General features: G+C 45.1%; 1 protein-coding gene across 5 annotated transcripts in view; it reads right to left on the bottom strand.

Moving 5' to 3' along the window:
• Positions 1-568: 568 nt before the first annotated feature.
• Positions 569-16,145, bottom strand: part of LOC138525644 (Fc receptor-like protein 5) — an 800,717-nt gene continuing 785,140 nt past the window's right edge. For 2 of the 5 annotated variants that reach the window (XM_069635696.1, XM_069635700.1), the window contains 2 exons: positions 10,629-10,692; positions 569-5,607 (listed from right to left, as the gene is read on the bottom strand). In XM_069635696.1, coding sequence (XP_069491797.1) covers positions 10,674-10,692 — 19 coding nt within the window. In that variant the 3' untranslated portion in view covers positions 569-5,607; positions 10,629-10,673. Of the gene's footprint in view, positions 5,608-10,628; positions 10,693-16,145 lie in introns of those variants that run through there. The other 3 variants (XM_069635697.1, XM_069635699.1, XM_069635698.1) reach the window with 2 other exon arrangements.

The following is a 16,145-nucleotide window of genomic DNA, read 5'->3' as shown; positions in this document are numbered from 1 at the left end:
CCATCATTTATGTGTGGGCATATGGGAGTCATCTGTAGCTCATGTCAGTCGTTTGTGCCTGCTGTTGGTATGCATCGATGCATGGTAGGACAGTGCTTCCTGCCTGAACGTGTTCCAGCCTTGTATTTCTGGTGGTATTGGCCATCAGTTATGCCAGGGAGAAAGGAGTGGGGAAAGGCAGTGCTGAAGAGCTCTTTTGGGGTTGCCTCTGCACACCCATGCGGTGCATCCAGAAGAGAAAATGGGCACAGTGAGAAAGTGTGCCAGCCCCTGCCCTTCTCAGGGCAGGCGATCACCTCACGCACACGCTGCTTCCACTTTGTCCTCCCCATCTTCACTGGTGGAGTGGAGCAGCTCTAACTATCAGACTGTCTCTGCTCCTTACTCTGCTTCAGGCAGCCGAACTGCCCTACTGCGTACCTACCAGGGTGGCATTTCACACTACATGACAGATTTGTTTTAGTGCCATCCGGCAGCGCTACTTCATACATAGCTTTATCAGCGCAAGACCAACACAGCTCAGTGATGCACCAGCCAGCCACATGCATGTTTCACCCTCATTGTGGAATTGTTTGTTTGTTTGTTTGTTTGTTTATATAGCGCTCCACACCCGGAGGTGTCTGTGCGCGTTACAGGTTGTTTGTAGATTACAAGTTGCATATAGGATCAAGTACATAGTAGAATAGTTGCAGGACATTCTTTACATTATTTACACAATGAAATTAACAATATTATACATCAGAAATATACAAAGCCAGTTTCCATAGATACAAGCAGTCTAGTACTCTAGCTAGTAATAATAGTGGCATGTTGGTGCCGGTCATGGATCCTTTGCAAGGAGCTCACTTTGGTGCTTTTCTTAAAGCGGAAGAAGGACTGGTCAGCTCTTAAGGTTGTAGGCAGGGCGTCCCATGACGGGAAAGCTGCTTCCCAATACTGTCTTCAGCTTATATCTAGGGACCATGAGGCAAAATGAGTGTAAGGTCCTAGTGGGGCGTGTCGTTGTATTTTTTACACTTTTTTCCATTAGGTATTTTGGGGCTGAGTTAGTTAGGCATTTATGTGTAAGCGAAACAACTTTAAATTGTATCCTATCCTTGACTAAAAGCCAATTATTACTGCATCTAGCCTCCGAAATGTGTTGTCTTCTTGGAATGTGCAGTTCTTAGTGCATTGTTCTGTAATATTTGATGTTTGTTGACAATATGTTTGCTTGAGCCAAGGTAGAGTGCGTTGCAATAGTCTAGTTTCAAGAGTATTAATGCTCTCACTAGGGTAATGCAGCTGGCTGTGGATAAGAATGGCTTGCAGGCATGGATCAGCTTGCAGGTGTATGCTGTCACACAGGCTGTGGCATTGACTTGCTTATGCATGTTCATGGCTGAATGTAAGTAGAAACCCAAGGTTTTTGCCTCCTTCGCCACTTTGCCCAGGAACAAGAGCTCAGTCTATTCATCATTCAGACTGAGGCCGGGAGAGGCCATCCAGGCCTGAATGATGAGATACATTGTATTGACCAAGGCCAGGTCCATGTCATACTCTCCTGGGAGAGGTATGAGGATCTGGGTGTCATCTGCATAGTTGGTGTAGGTGACACCCAGATTATCTACGTCATCGAACAACGGTTTAGTGAAAATATTGAGCATAGTAGGAGATATGCATGAACCTTGCGGTACTCCACATGTTATAGGTGTTGGTTCTGCTGAAGCAGAGGGTGAGAACACTATAATACGTCTATTATTCAGAAAGGATTGAATCCAGGCTGTTGCTTCCGGGGAGAAGTGGGCAGATGTGGTCAAGTGCTTGCACAGCACTTAATGATCCACCAAATCAAAGGCGGCCGAGAGGTCTAGTAAGAAGGAGGGCCAGTTTCCTTCTGTCCTTAAGTTCGTCAATTTGGTTCTTCAGAACAATCAAGGCTGTTTCTGTGCCGTGTTTAGGTCAGAAGCCAGACTGCTAGAGCCCTAGAAGATTGTTGAGCACCAAGTACAACTGTATCTGAAGGTAAGCAGCTTTGTGAATTATTTTTAAAAGGAAAGGGACTGTTGTTATGGGTCTATAATTAGTCGGGATATTTGGGTCCAATGTAGGTTTCTTTAAGAGCTGTAGGATCCAAGAGTCCTTGAGGTTGGTGGCGATGGTGCATGTTTTAAATGAATAATTAATTAGAGTGGTAAGGAAAGGGGCTAGGTCTCTAGCCGCTTCTTTGATGATAGAGGCCGGGCAGGAATCTCCCTGGCAGCTAGAAGGTTTAACTGAGGCTATGATGTCTTCCACTTCTTGGGTGGAAACTTGGGCAAATTTGAATCGCTGGGGAGGTTTAGTGGAGTTTGATTAGGGTCTCTGAAGGGTACAAGGATTAGGAATGTTATGTTTTGTTGCTGCTATTTTAGAGATTTTGTTGGACGGTGCATTTTGAATATTAGTGCACCAGGTTTTATCCTTGGGGCAGCTGCCCATTGGGGGGATAGGGGGTTCCATTTCTCTTAGGATGGCAAAGAGTACTCCAGTGCTGGAGCTGGCTTTGTTAATCCTATCGTATGTGTCCCGTTTAGTTTACAGGATCTCCAGTTTGTATTTAGCTGTGATTTTCAGTAGGTTATATTTGTTTAAAGCTCTTGGGTGATTTTTCCAAAGGGCTATAACTTAAATTTGTTCTGCCGATAGGGCTTTGAGATTTTGAGTAAACCATGAATTGAGGTGGGCTGTAGGTTTGCCTTTGCACATTTTTAGGGGTGCAATGTTATCCATAGCTTGGGTGATAGTAGAGTTATATAAGTCTACTAGCACTGCCGGGTCTGAAGTAACAGGCAGAGAGTTTGGGATAGGGAGGATATGCGGCCGTAACTTGTCCATCGTAATGTTCCATTTATTCCTGGTGAGAAGTTTAGGGGCCAGAAGGTTGGTCCTGATAGGTAGTGGGCTGTCTTGGATAGTGAAGGCCAGTAAATGATGGTCTGTCCAGGTGTAAGGTTCAATGGACGTTATTACTGCCTCACAATTAAGGTCAGCTACTCAGTCTAAGGTTCTACCTTTAGCGTCTGTTGGCTTATTGACCCTTTGAGTAAAGCCTAATTCCGCTATAGAGTTAGCAAGTGCCAAGGCAAGTTGATTGTTAGGGTCGTTGAGACCTATATTAAAGTCTCCTAGAACTAGAATTTGCGAGGTAGGTTTAGTATTAGTCGAGAGTAGAGTTGTAATGTCTTCCTCAAAGGAGCCAATGGGGCCGGGAGGTCTTTATCGCAGGTGCGTAGTTATGGTACGTGAATTAGTAAGAGGTCATTTAACTGTCAACAGTTCACCTGATATGAAAGGAGGATGTGTAGAAACTCTTTTAAGTCCCAGATTAGATTTGGCAATGAAGGCGATGCCGCCGCCTCTGGAAGTTTCTTTGTTCAATCTCAGGATAGTGTAGTTCTCAGGGACAGCACGTAAGAGGGAAGGCCCAGCAGCTGCATGGAGCCACGTCTCTTTTATTGCTAAGAAGTCTAATTGCTTGGAGGTGATCAGGTCGGCCATGTCTAGCGCATGGGCTACCATGGATGTCGCATTGATGAGGGCCCCTTTGATATGCAGAGATTTGTTGTTTGAAAGGTCCAGGTCATGAGGTGAAGTTCTCTGACCAGGCTGGGTTTTATTAGATTGGTTAGTCTTTGATTTGGAGCTCTTCTGAGAGAGATTCTATTGATTAAGTTTGCGATAAGGGCTTGTGGACGGTAAGTAGCTTTTCTTGAGTCTGGAACTAAGCCTATAATTTCTTATAGTGGTAGAGCAGGGTTGGTTAGGTGTAGGTCTAGTAGCAAAGCGCTGAATCCATTGGTTAGGAGTTAAGGTACAATGAACCTCGAATGTAAGGATGACACCTGTATTTAGATAATTAGCTCCAGGATTTCACTGAGGCAGGAATTTAGAAGGTCTAATGGTTGTTGGCTGAGTGATAGGCTTAAGGGGTGGCAGGACTTTAGTTGGCTTGATCCAATAAGGTTGAGTAGAAGGAGTGGTCATGGTAGGAAGCAGAACCTTAATTAAAACCCACGGCATGTAGGTTTGGACGTCAATCTTTTGATTAGAGATATCTGCAGCTAGAGCAGATGTACTACCGCAGATATGCTACCGCCAGTGAGAGATATCAAAAGGCTGACAATAATAATGGTGACAGCATACATGGTTATGTTACCAGAATGGTGCATAAGTACCAGGGAACGAGCTACGGGAAGGTAGTAATTTAGGTCAATTGTCAGTAGAGGTACATTATGTTACAAGGTTCCAGTGTAGATCTAAGTACTGGCAAACACTGACGTTTGTCCTATGTATTAATCGAGAATGTTTTGAGCAAGCAGATGCTACTGCACAGACATACCTAACAACTTGGCATGATTAGCAATTGAGCAATAAACAGTTTAGAGTAATAATACAGTACGTAGTCAAGAAAAGCAAGTATACAGTCTTTGCGGAGACCTGGAGGTAGGTTACTAATGTGGCCTGGCAGGTTATTAGAAGATAGTAACAACATGTGGTCCCATCTGCTAGTCTTCAAGGGATAGGTTTGTCACATGTTATAGATTAACCTGCTGCATGAATTGGCTGAGAGCCGTTGCCTACGTGAGTAGAAAATGTACCGATCAGGCGTGGTAGAGTAGACCTAGAGAAAGGTACAAAGGGCAGTCACCAGGCAGGGTAGATTACGCGAGTTAACAGTAGGTGGCAAATACGCACGGTAGGCGTAGCTGAAACGAGCATGGTAAGAGTAGCCGGATGATATTAAACTATGCGGGTTGTTTGAAAGGCAAATTCTAGGACCGGTTGTTAAGCACACAAGGCTAGCCTACGACACAGACGACAAAAGCGTGGTACTATAACAAAGGTTTGCAGGTAATCGCAGGTATCTCATTTGAAGCGGTGTAGCAAAGTCTTGTGAGAGATTGTGTTCCTTTATGCTGTGTACACTGGCATTTACTGAGATTGGATAGGAAGTCAGTAACAACATGTATGTGTGAGGCCACAGTTTAGTGGTGTATGGACTCCTACGGTTTACCTTCAGAAATGGTAGGGCAGTTGGACACAGGTAGGGCCGCAGTTACAGCGTGTACAGATCTGGAAAAGTATTGGTTGACATCCTTGCGATTGGAGCACTGGATCATGTGTACCAAGTAACATCAATGTGAGAGTAGAGTAGGTAATTTCAGTTAACAAGACACACACGCCACAGCGCCACCTACCAAACACCACTGGAAGTTCACCCGTGGATCAGAGCTACAGAGCAATGTAGGGTAGCGAGGAAAAAAGGAGGAGGCAACAAAGAGTCAGAAACGTAGAAAAGGGGAAACACTCAGTCCAGGGGATTTGGTTGCAGGTCTTCTGCTGGTTAAGTCAGAACAGGCAACACAACAGAAAAATAAATAACAGCCACGTGCAACAAGAAGCTTGATCTCAGTCCTGTTGGCTTTGTTGGGGGTTGCGTTTTCCAGAGGAAGAGGCTGAGCAGCTCTTTAACGCTTCGGTGGCTTGCGCTCTTTCTCTTGCACTTGTGCCCAACTGGAGTCCGATCGGGAGAAAGCTTCAGTGTAGACGACTCTCTCACCACCAGAGAATTGAAACCTGGATCAGCTAAAAAAAAAAATCACAAATGCTTCAGATAAGCCTTTATTACAGAAAAAACAGAAAACGTCAAACTCCGATGCATGGCAAAGTCCTTGCAAAGCTTTTCCAGGCATATTTTCCAAGCAATCAAAAAATAGACATTGGCTCCCCTCTACGAGAACGAACACGGCCCATTGACCTGTTCCTTGGGAAAGTACCCGCTCGAGAGTCCGCAGCCACACTTTAGCTCACTGTACCTTTCACAGAGGAGAAATATCCATTTGCATATCAGTCTTTGTCCCACCTACATGGGTAGTCCAGCACCGAAATGCTATGGAAATTCCCTTCTGAGCAAGAGTACCAACAGCATCCCCAGACACGTGTTTCCGCCTGGCTGGGCTTCATCAGTGAGGTGGAGCTGTGCCTCTCTGAGCACAGTGAGCAAGTCAATATTTGCCAGTTATTTCCACCCTCTGTCCAGAAATTCACACCAAATGGTCAGACATGTTGAAGCCTGGGTGGTAAGGGGCTTGAGAGCATTGCTATACCTTTTCCTGTGAGAGCTGAGCCTTTCCCTCTGCCTCAGAGAGCACGCACTACACAGCATTCTCTGCTCTCTATCCTGTGAGAGCAGACCCTCTCCCACTGCTCCAGAGAGTGCACACTACGCAGCATTCTCTGCTCTCTATCCTGTCAGAGCAGACCCTCCCCTCTGCCTTAGAGAGCGCGCACTATGAAGCATTCTCTGCTATCTATCATGTGAGAGCAGACCCTCTCCCTCTGCCTCAGAGAGCGCGCACTACACATCATTCTCTGCTCTCTATCCTGTGAAAGCAGACCCTCTCCCTCTGCCTCAGAGAGTGCACACTCCGTAGCATTCTCTGCTCTCTATCCTGTGAGAGCAGACCCTCTCCCTCTGCCTCAGAGAGCGCGCACTATGCAGCATTCTCTGCTCTCTATCCTGTGAGAGCAGACACTTTCCTTCTGCCCCAGAGAGCGCGCACTACACAGCATTCTCTGCTCTCTATCCTGTCAGAGCAGACCCTCCCCTCTGCCTTAGAGAGCGCGCACTATGAAGCATTCTCTGCTATCTATCATGTGAGAGCAGAACCTCTCCCTCTGCCTCAGAGAGTGCGCACTCCGCAGCATACTCTGCTCTCTATCCTGTGAGAGCAGACCCTCTCCCTCTGCCTCACAGAGCACGCACTACGCAGCATTCTTTGCTCTCTATCCTGTGAGAGCAGACCCTCTCCCTCTGCGTCACAGAGCGCGCACTCCGCAGCATTCTCTGCTCTCTATCCTGTGAGAGCAGACCCTCTGCCTCTGCCCCAGAGAGCGCACACTACGCAGCATTCTCTGCTCTCTATCCTGTGAGAGCAGACCCTCTCCCACTGCCCCAGAGAGCGCGCACTACGCAGCATTCTCTGCTCTCTATCCTGTCAGAGCAGACCCTCTCCCTCTGCCTTAGAGAGCGTGCACTATGAAACATTCTCTGCTATCATGTGAGAGCAGACCCTCTCCCTCTGCCTCAGAGAGCACGCACTACACAGCATTCTCTGCTCTCTATCCTGTGAAAGCAGACCCTATCCCTCTGCTTCAGAGAGCTCGCACTACACAGCATTCTCTGCTCTCTATCCTGTGAAAGCAGACCCTCTCCCTCCCTCTGCCTCAGAGAGCGCGCACTCCGCAGCATTCTCTGCTCTCTATCCTGTGAGAGCAGACTCTCTCCCTCTGCCTTAGAGAGCGCGCACTATGAACCATTCTCTGCTATCTATCATGTGAGAGCAGACCCTCTCCCTCTGCCCTAGAGAGTGCGCACTATGAACCATTCTCTGCTATCTATCCTGTGAGAGCAGACCCTCTCCCTCTGCCTCACAGAGCGCGCACTATGCAGCATTCTCTGCTCTCTATCCTGTGAAAGCAGACCCTCTCTCTCTGCCTCAGAGAGTGCGCACTCCGTAGCATTCTCTGCTCTCTATCCTGTGATAGCAGACCCTCTCCCTCTGCCTCAGAGAGCGCACACTACGCAGCATTCTCTGCTCTCTATCTTGTGAGAGCAGACCCTCTCCCTCTATCTCACAGAGTGCGCACTACGCAGAATTCTCTGCTCTCTATCCTGTGAGAGCAGACCCTCTCCCTCTGCCTCGCAGAGTGTGCACTACGCAGTATTCTCTGCTCTCTATCCTGTGAGAGCAGACCCTCTCCCTCTGCCCCAGAGAGTGCGCACTACACAGCATTCTCTGCTCTCTATCCTGTGAGAGCAGACCCTCTCCCTCTGCCCCAGAGAGTGCGCACTACACAGCATTCTCTGCTCTCTATCCTGTGAGAGAAGACCCTCTCTCTTTGACCCAGAGAGTGTGCACTCTGCAGCATTCTCTGCTCTCGATCCTGTGAGAGCAGATCCTCTGCCTCAGAGAGCTCGCACTACGCAGCCTTCTCTGCTCTCTATCATGTGAGAGCAGACCCTCTCCGTCTGTCTCAGAGAGCGCGCACTCCGCAGCCTTCTCTGCTCTCTATCATGTGAGAGCAGACCCTCTCCGTCTGTCTCAGAGAGCGCGCACTCCGCAGCATTCTCTGCTCTCTATCCCGTGAGAGCGGACCCTCTCCCTCTGACCCAGAGAGTGCACACTCTGCAGCATTCTCTGCTCTCTATCCTGTGAGAGCAGACCCTCTCTCTATTCCGTGAGAGCAGACCCTCTCCATCTGACCCAGAGAGTGCACACTCTGCAGCATTCTCTGCTCTCTATCCTGTGAGAGCAGACCCTCTCTCTATCCCGTGAGAGCAGACCCTCTCCCTCTGTCTCAGAGAGCGCGCACTCCGCAGCATTCTCTGCTCTCTATCCCGTGAGAGCGGACCCTCTCCCTCTGCCTCAGAGGGCGTGCACTATGCAGGATTCTCTGCTCTCTATCCCGTGAGAGCAGACCCTTTCCCTCTGCCTCAGAGGGCGTGCACTATGCAGGATTCTCTGCTCTCTATCCCGTGAGAGCAGACCCTTTCCCTCTGCCTTAGAGAGCGCGCACTACGCAGCATTCTCTGCTCTCTATCCTGTGAGAGCGAGCACTATGAAGCATTCTCTGCTCTCTATCCTGTGAGAGCAGACCCTCACCCTCCCATAGCGGCACCATTACCAATCTCTAAAGAGCTGGATCATTTTCTCCCGCCTCTTTTTACGGTCCAGCCTCCTGGAGTTGGGTATCCCAGCGGGATAGTTGGCTATTTAATAACAAATATTAAGGCAAAGGTAGGATGTGGTGCATAAGGGCAATTGAGACCAGACGTTGGTGCAGATGGGGGGGTCGGGTGTGCGCCAGATATTGCCTCGGGAGGATAGCTCAGGGGCAACGTGCTCACCTTGGAAGCAAGACGACACGGAGCAACACAGCTTTGATTTGCGGGTCCGCGCTTAGAAACCTCTGGGTATTAAGCGCATTATAAATAACCTATCATATCATATATCATAGGACAGCCTCAATGGCTTTAAATCTGAATTTTAACTCCCCAGCAGAATACCATGTACTCTTTGCTCCAGATACCCCTCATAGCAGCAGTGAGGACATTCCGGGCGTCTCGAGGGCTGCGTTCCGCTGAAGTAAACCGAATCTACAATACGTTTCCTGTATGACTGACCACCCAACAGCCTAATCACACCAGGGGCGATGCACTTGCCTCCGGATCGGGTTGAAGTGATTGCTTCATTCCTTCGACTATAAAGGACAATTCCCCTGAAACTTTACACACCTGGCCCTGAAGATGGATTCATCGGAATCCGAAACGCGTTGGCACCTCTAAACATCTAGGAGTGTTGAGGACACATGATAGAACTCATTACATACATCTTTGGGTTGAATTCTTTTGTTATTTGAATTCAATCGATGATTCTGTTGATGATTTAAATGCATATGAATACTGAGTACCTGTGCTTGACACTGGACCCGACTGTATTTGTGATTTTTGGAATCAAAGATTGATTTATTTGACACACGCTGGTGATCGAACAGCTTGATTTATGTTTTTCAATTTTTTTTCCTAAATTGTTATATACCAAATATATACTGTCTACCTTCTTTAGTACGGTCTTGGTGGCTCTTGGCTACACTGGATTAAGGGGACTTCCTTTTACCTTATGTACATATGTACGTGTATTGAAAGATAGATTTGTTTTGTACTACTTTACACAATTAAGAGTTTTTTTAACATACCAATTTAAACCGCGGCTTCCACTTTGGTGGATACCCCGCTTTATAATTGGATATAAGTATACCTGGGACGTAGTCCCGTTTGGAGTGCAGCATATGGCTACTGGCTTGCAACATCCGGTGTTTGTTTTGTGCTTCTTTCTTTGGATCTGGAGTGGCCTCGAGGTCTACCCTGCTGCACCCGAAGTCTTATTTATCGACTGACTAAACTAATGAGAAGGAGCAGTAAAGCTCCATATTGACTTTACGAAAGATTTTTTGTTACTCATTGTTGTGCCTCCCACCTCACACTTTTCGACATTCCTGTTTCAACATATGCCGATGATGTGGTTCTCAACACTAGACAAAAATGTGGCAGTTACTTAAGCATTGAGCCCATGCGCCCACGTCTTTCTGAGAGTGAGAAAATCACATAACTCCTTTCTCCGTTTCCCAATGTAGTTTCTAGAAGTTTTTATTATTACAACAGTGCCCTCTGTGATAACACGTGTTTCGACGGGTTCTCCGTCTTTCTCAAATCAGGGTTTATTGTTTTAGCAAGTTCACAAAGTCAAAAATATATTTATGTAATCTTCAAATAGTCATTACACAAACAAGAAAAATCCATTCAAAGAAAATGGCCATTGAGGCAGGGGTAAAGGGTAGGATTGTTTAGGAATGAGAGAAAAAAAAATCAAAAAGAAAGAAAATGATGAAAGATGAAAAATAAAAAAACATATTAGTTACTTAGGTATGTATTTTGAACATTATAGACATTCATCAATCACTCTTTTCTTATTTTACTAAGTTTGCATTTACTTGACCATTTTGATAATAAAAGATTTGTACGGTATTAGGGTTTAAGAGCTTACCCAAAATTACTTGTTCCTGTTTTACGCTCTGTCTTGTATTTCAAGTCAGGGGTTAAATCCCAAGCTAATTGAGAAAATACATAAAAGTGATAAGTACCAACGTGTCTGTTTCTGCACTAATCCCATTCTAACTTTTAATTTATCTTACGTTATAAACGAGTTGCGCTAGAATCTGCAGATTTGGTTCGTTGACTCCTAGAATCATATTTGGGTCCTTTAACAATTCCTCGTATTGAGTTACATCCAGATTGGTGTTGAGATAAAAAACCAAAACACTCGCTACGATTTTTGTAATGCTCCCACGGAGTCATTCAATGTTCAATATATTTCAGAATTTCTTTTTTTGTAACTTTGTATTGGCATCGCTAGTAGAGCACGAGCAGAATCACGTGTTCGCTCGTGTGTTTTTAAAAGTTTGCCTAGGAAGCCCCTCATGGACGCTTACCTTCTGTTCTCATTCTCGTACGAATATGTCCTAGTTCGCTCTGCGTCTCTGCCAGTTTCTGTTCTATATATACAGCTGTTGCTTAGCAACCTGATCCACCTTCCTGTTTCCTTAGCGGCGGCCATACTTTGGGCTCAGTTCCTAGTTAGTATGTAAAGTGTGTATTGTCAATTAGTTGTGTTTTTGTATTTGCCTCACATCAGTGTATTCGCTGTACATTGTTGGGGCCTGATCGGGCTTAATACAAATTAAAATCAAAATAGATATAAAATAATACTTAAGACAGAGTCATGCCGTGTCATGTGAACGATTATTCTCATTAACCTTTGTTTACAAATTTGGCGGCCATGTTTTAAGCAACATAGTGATATGTGTTGTGTACTGTTATAATCTTTCTAGTATCGTTCTTATTGAAACTTAATTAGCTAAATTTAATTTTTACTATATTTGACTTCTGATAGAGTAATAATTGTACTAAATTTGCATATGGTGTTTGAATGAGTAAAGCATGGCAAGAAAGGGTGCCAGTTTGTACTTTACTGAAAAAATCTGTGGAGGTTATTAAACCTAAACAGTCATGCTGGCTGTTGCCCCTTGCGGGGTCTTCCAACACCCCATACCATACATTGCCATTTGTAATACATATCATCAAGTCACAAGAAAGAGGCCATTTCGTTGTCAGAGTTCAAGCCCCTCTCTAATGAACGAAATTTGCATATTAATTTTGCTTCTTCTTGTCTGAGCTTCATTTCCTGGTCTCCACCTCTTGGTCCTAATAGCACTTGCTTCAGACCTACGAACCTCAGCATTCTTTTGTCATTTAACTGGTGATTGTTTTGCCAAAAGAAAAACTTTTATAAACACACGAGCGAACACGTTATTCTGCTCGTGCTCTACTAGCGATGCCAATAGTTACAAAAAAAGAAATTCTGAAATATATTGAACATTGAATGACTCCGTGGGAGCATTACAAAAATCGTAGCGAGTGTTTTGGTTTTTATCTCAACACCAATCTGGATGTAACTTAATACGGGGAATTGTTAAAGGACCCAAATATGATTCTAGGAGTAAACTAACCAAATCTGCAGATTCTAGCGCACATCGTTTATAACCACAGCTGCGCTCCAAAGATTGGCTGATGCTTCCCTTCCTTGTAATCAGGAGCAACAGTTCACAGTTTAGGCTAAAGAGTGCAATATCATGTGTGTGTCTGCCAGAGGATCTCTGCGAACAGACATCAACTGGCCTTGTGCTCCTGTTTTGACCATCCCGGTCTACGTTTTAACGAGAAACTACCTTGGGATGGCCATTTAGGTAAGCAGACTACGACAACCAGACAAGTAACTGCAGGGATATGGAGGGTTACAATAAAACCTTAGGAAACAAACCGTTGACCATCTGTTCACAATATGTAAAGTAACATCTGTGGTGATTGGTTGGCAGGACCAAGCATGATCTGCATATGGTCTTTCCCCTTCTGTGATGGCTTGGCAGGTGAAGAACGATGGTCTGGATGGTTGCCCAGAGCAAAGCCAGAGGTTAAGATATATTCTAACCCTTACAGCCATCACCTTGTTTGTTTCGTTTGTTTTGGTTGGCTGCACACAACTGACATTAATCAGATACACAGAATTTGCATTATGTACAAAACTTCTTATGTTAACTATAAGTAGAACCCAGTTCAATATTTATTATTATTATTATTATTATTGTATTTATTGAGCGCAGTCCTAGCTTCAAGAAGCAACAGAGCGATTTACAGAGGTAACGACAGAACATATATACAGCAGGGGTGGGATACAGAGGAGGGGTACAGCTGAACCGGGTGGCGGGGAGTAGAGTGGAGGACTGTTATGGAAAATTCTCATAAATGGCTGATTTCCCTTACCTAATGATTCCCTCAGCAGCTTTGCTGGATTTCAAGAGTTTATTTTTTTCACCTGGTAAGAGTGTGAGCCTTTTTCCCACTCTTACATGTGTTTTGCTGTTTGTGTTTTTACCATTTGTGTGATCTTGGGCTCTGGAGCCTCACCTACTCCATGAGCATAGTTTTGTGTGTTACACAGCACCTTCAGTGCAGTGACACAGGGTTGACTTTTAGACTTCCCACTGACTCTGTTTTTCTGGGACTGACTACTGTCTCCCAGAAACATGTAAAGTTGCCATTAACTTTATGCTGTCTCTTTAAATTACAGACCCAGTACACCCCATCTTACATGGAGTACTGGAAATGGTTAATACTTATCCCTTTTTGTCTGTTTCTCTTGGAGCATTGTTTCGCTCCCTGTTCATCAAGACTTGGCTTGCGGCAGTGGTAACTACCCTATTTTTCATTCCGCGGTTATATTAAATAACCATGGTATTGTTTTAGGCTATTTTATTACTCTCAAACATAAATCCACTTGACCAAATATATTTTATTACGGTTCCGGCTGGGTTTATTCACCATTTCTTTTTGTTAAAGTCTTTCTCGTGTTTTACTCTGCGTGCCAAACCAGGTTTGGTCCCTTTGTTTGCCGTCTTTTTGCGGGCTTCTGCACAGAAGCCCTCGTTAAGGCGCCTGAAAGTCTGGGTAGGCAGGATGTGAGGGAGGGGGCTTAGGACCCCTGCCATGGGTTCCCTTGGAAACTGCATAAAAAGTAGGTCTCTGTGACTGCAAAGGCAGAGTCGCCACTGGAACGAAAGAACCAATGAGGAGCTGATGGAAGAGGACCCCTACAACGACTGAACCGCCCGGTGAAGCCCTGCTGCAGGTCCGAATCTTCAGAATCGACGACAGAGAAGATCCTCCAGGAATCTTCTTCCCTTAAGCTGGTGGGACCAACCCGTTCACCCAAACTTCAAGCCAGGACCCCTCCTCTGGTCGAATTCGCTGTACAGAGCCACAGTGGGCCGAATAGCCAGGAAGGTCGGACCCTGCCTGGGTTTTAAGGAGCGCACCTTTTATTTGTTTTTTCGCTCTGCTGCTGGTTTTTTCCCTGGGTAGTGCAGCACCCTCCAATCTTCCTACTTCTTGTCAGTCCAACAGTCGCTTTAGGAACCCTGAGCCTGTAGGAACTACCAGGAACGTCCGCCTCAGCTACAACTTCTTCTCCTTTTTAAGGTACTGTGCAAATATCCGGTTGTTTGTTTCGTTCAGCCGCTGTGAAAGTGTTTGAAATCTTTCTCGAATCCGAGGGCTTGTCCTTCTCTTCAAACTAACTTTTCTACCAACCAACCTCGTCCGGAACCCGTGGCATGAACTTTACCGCGATCTACCCTGAACCGTGTGATCTTGAGCAAAAGACATTTGACCTATTGACTTTGGCCATAAGCCTTTTCTACCTGATTCCATCACTGTAGTTCCTCTTGCTAAATTGATGTGAGTACTTACCTATTGGTGTGGTTCAATTTCTGTTAACTTTGTCTTTCCCTCCCTTTTAAATTGCTGGAGTGCCATTTTGTTCCCACTTCATTTTGTAAGCTTAACTTGTCTGGAACTTATTGGGAGTGGTGTGGTGTATTAAGAGTGTGATTTTTAAACTGCTTTATGATAGTGAAATGTTATATAACTAAAGAGTAAATAAATGTATATTCTTTTACTTGGAAACCTTGAGTCAGTGTTTGTTTGAATCATAGTAATTGCTGTCCTTTGTGTAACTATTTGATACTGCTCACTTACTCTTGAGATAAGTCTGACTGCTCAGCCATCGCTACCACTTTTACTGTGTAGTACAGGCTTGTACCAAAGGTGAATTTGTCCTGTCACTTGTAGTCTTAATTGTGTGTGGTGTTCCCAAAGGGTACTGCATATAATTCTGCCTAACACTGGTGTACAGCGGTGAGGATCAAAGTATAGTAGTTACACTTAGAGTGCTGCTATTACCTTGGATCAACTAACCACAAGGCTAACATCACTAAAATACAATATTAATCATGACTGATATGGAAAGCCACAGTCAGGAGACCCCCCTGAGCTACACTGCAGATTATCTAGGAAATCTGTGTAAAGAAAGGAAACTCTCTGCCAAAGGCAAAAATACTGAATTGATTGAAAAGTTGTTAAAGAACCAAAGTCTAGGGAGTGGCTCTGAAATGCCTGACTCTCTAGCAAATGTGGAAAGTATTGAGGATGATACTATGTCTGTTAATGATGAGTTAGAAGAGGAAGATGTGTCTCCTAATGTAGGCCTCTCTGCTCCCTTGCCTGCTCAGCAACCTCAACCCTTGTCCACCGGGACCCCCACAGGCCCTACACTCATTCCTGAGTTCATTGCTCTAGAGAAAATGAGGCTTGAACTGGAATTCAAATGTTTAAATGCTCAAACTGAACAAAATCACTAAGAACTTAAGCTCAGAGAAATTGAGTTGAATCATGAACTAGAAATGAAAACATTATCTCTTGAAAATGCTTCTCTCCCAGACTCTTCTAGGTCTTCCAGTCCTAAGAGACCCTGTATGCCTGAAGAAATTGTGGGTATGTATGAGGTTAAACTTGATATTTTGGACTGTTTGGCAATGTTTAAATATAACCATGGTATTCTAGGTTTTACAGGGTATCATTTGCTTCCCTGGCTCTTCTCTAGGCTACCCACTGTTGCATCTGATGTTGTGATGGAGTTGGGGGAGGTGGATAGGATGGATTATGAGTGTGTGAAGCTAGCTTTAATTGCTAGATTTGGGATGACCCCTTCCCAGTACTTTAAGAGGTGTAAGACCCTCGAAAAGCATGATGGTACCCCTTGGGCTACCTGGGTATGTGAATGTTTGAAAAACTTAGATGGTTGGATTAAGGGTTACAGGGTAAACACTTATGAAGGAATGAGAAATCTTGTTATATTGGAGTCTATTTTTGATGTCTGCTCTCCTGAGCCCAGACAGCACTTGGCTGATTCTAATGAGATAGATCCAAAGAAAGCAGCTAAGGCTGCGGACTTGTGGGTTGCCAACAGGGCTACTCACAAGGATTCTGGGGTGTTAGGGCTCATTTCCCTTACCTATAGAGTCCCCCAGCAGCTTTGCTGGATTTGAGGGGTTTATTTTTTCTCCTGCTAAGAGTGAGACCCTTTTTTCCCACTCTTAGGCAGATTGCT

This window comes from Ambystoma mexicanum, chromosome 7p (genome assembly GCF_040938575.1).
Source record: "Ambystoma mexicanum isolate Mex_15411 chromosome 7p, UKY_AmexF1_1, whole genome shotgun sequence".
Lineage (NCBI taxonomy): Eukaryota > Metazoa > Chordata > Amphibia > Caudata > Ambystomatidae > Ambystoma > Ambystoma mexicanum.
This window is presented reverse-complemented; position numbering and strand designations above follow the sequence as displayed.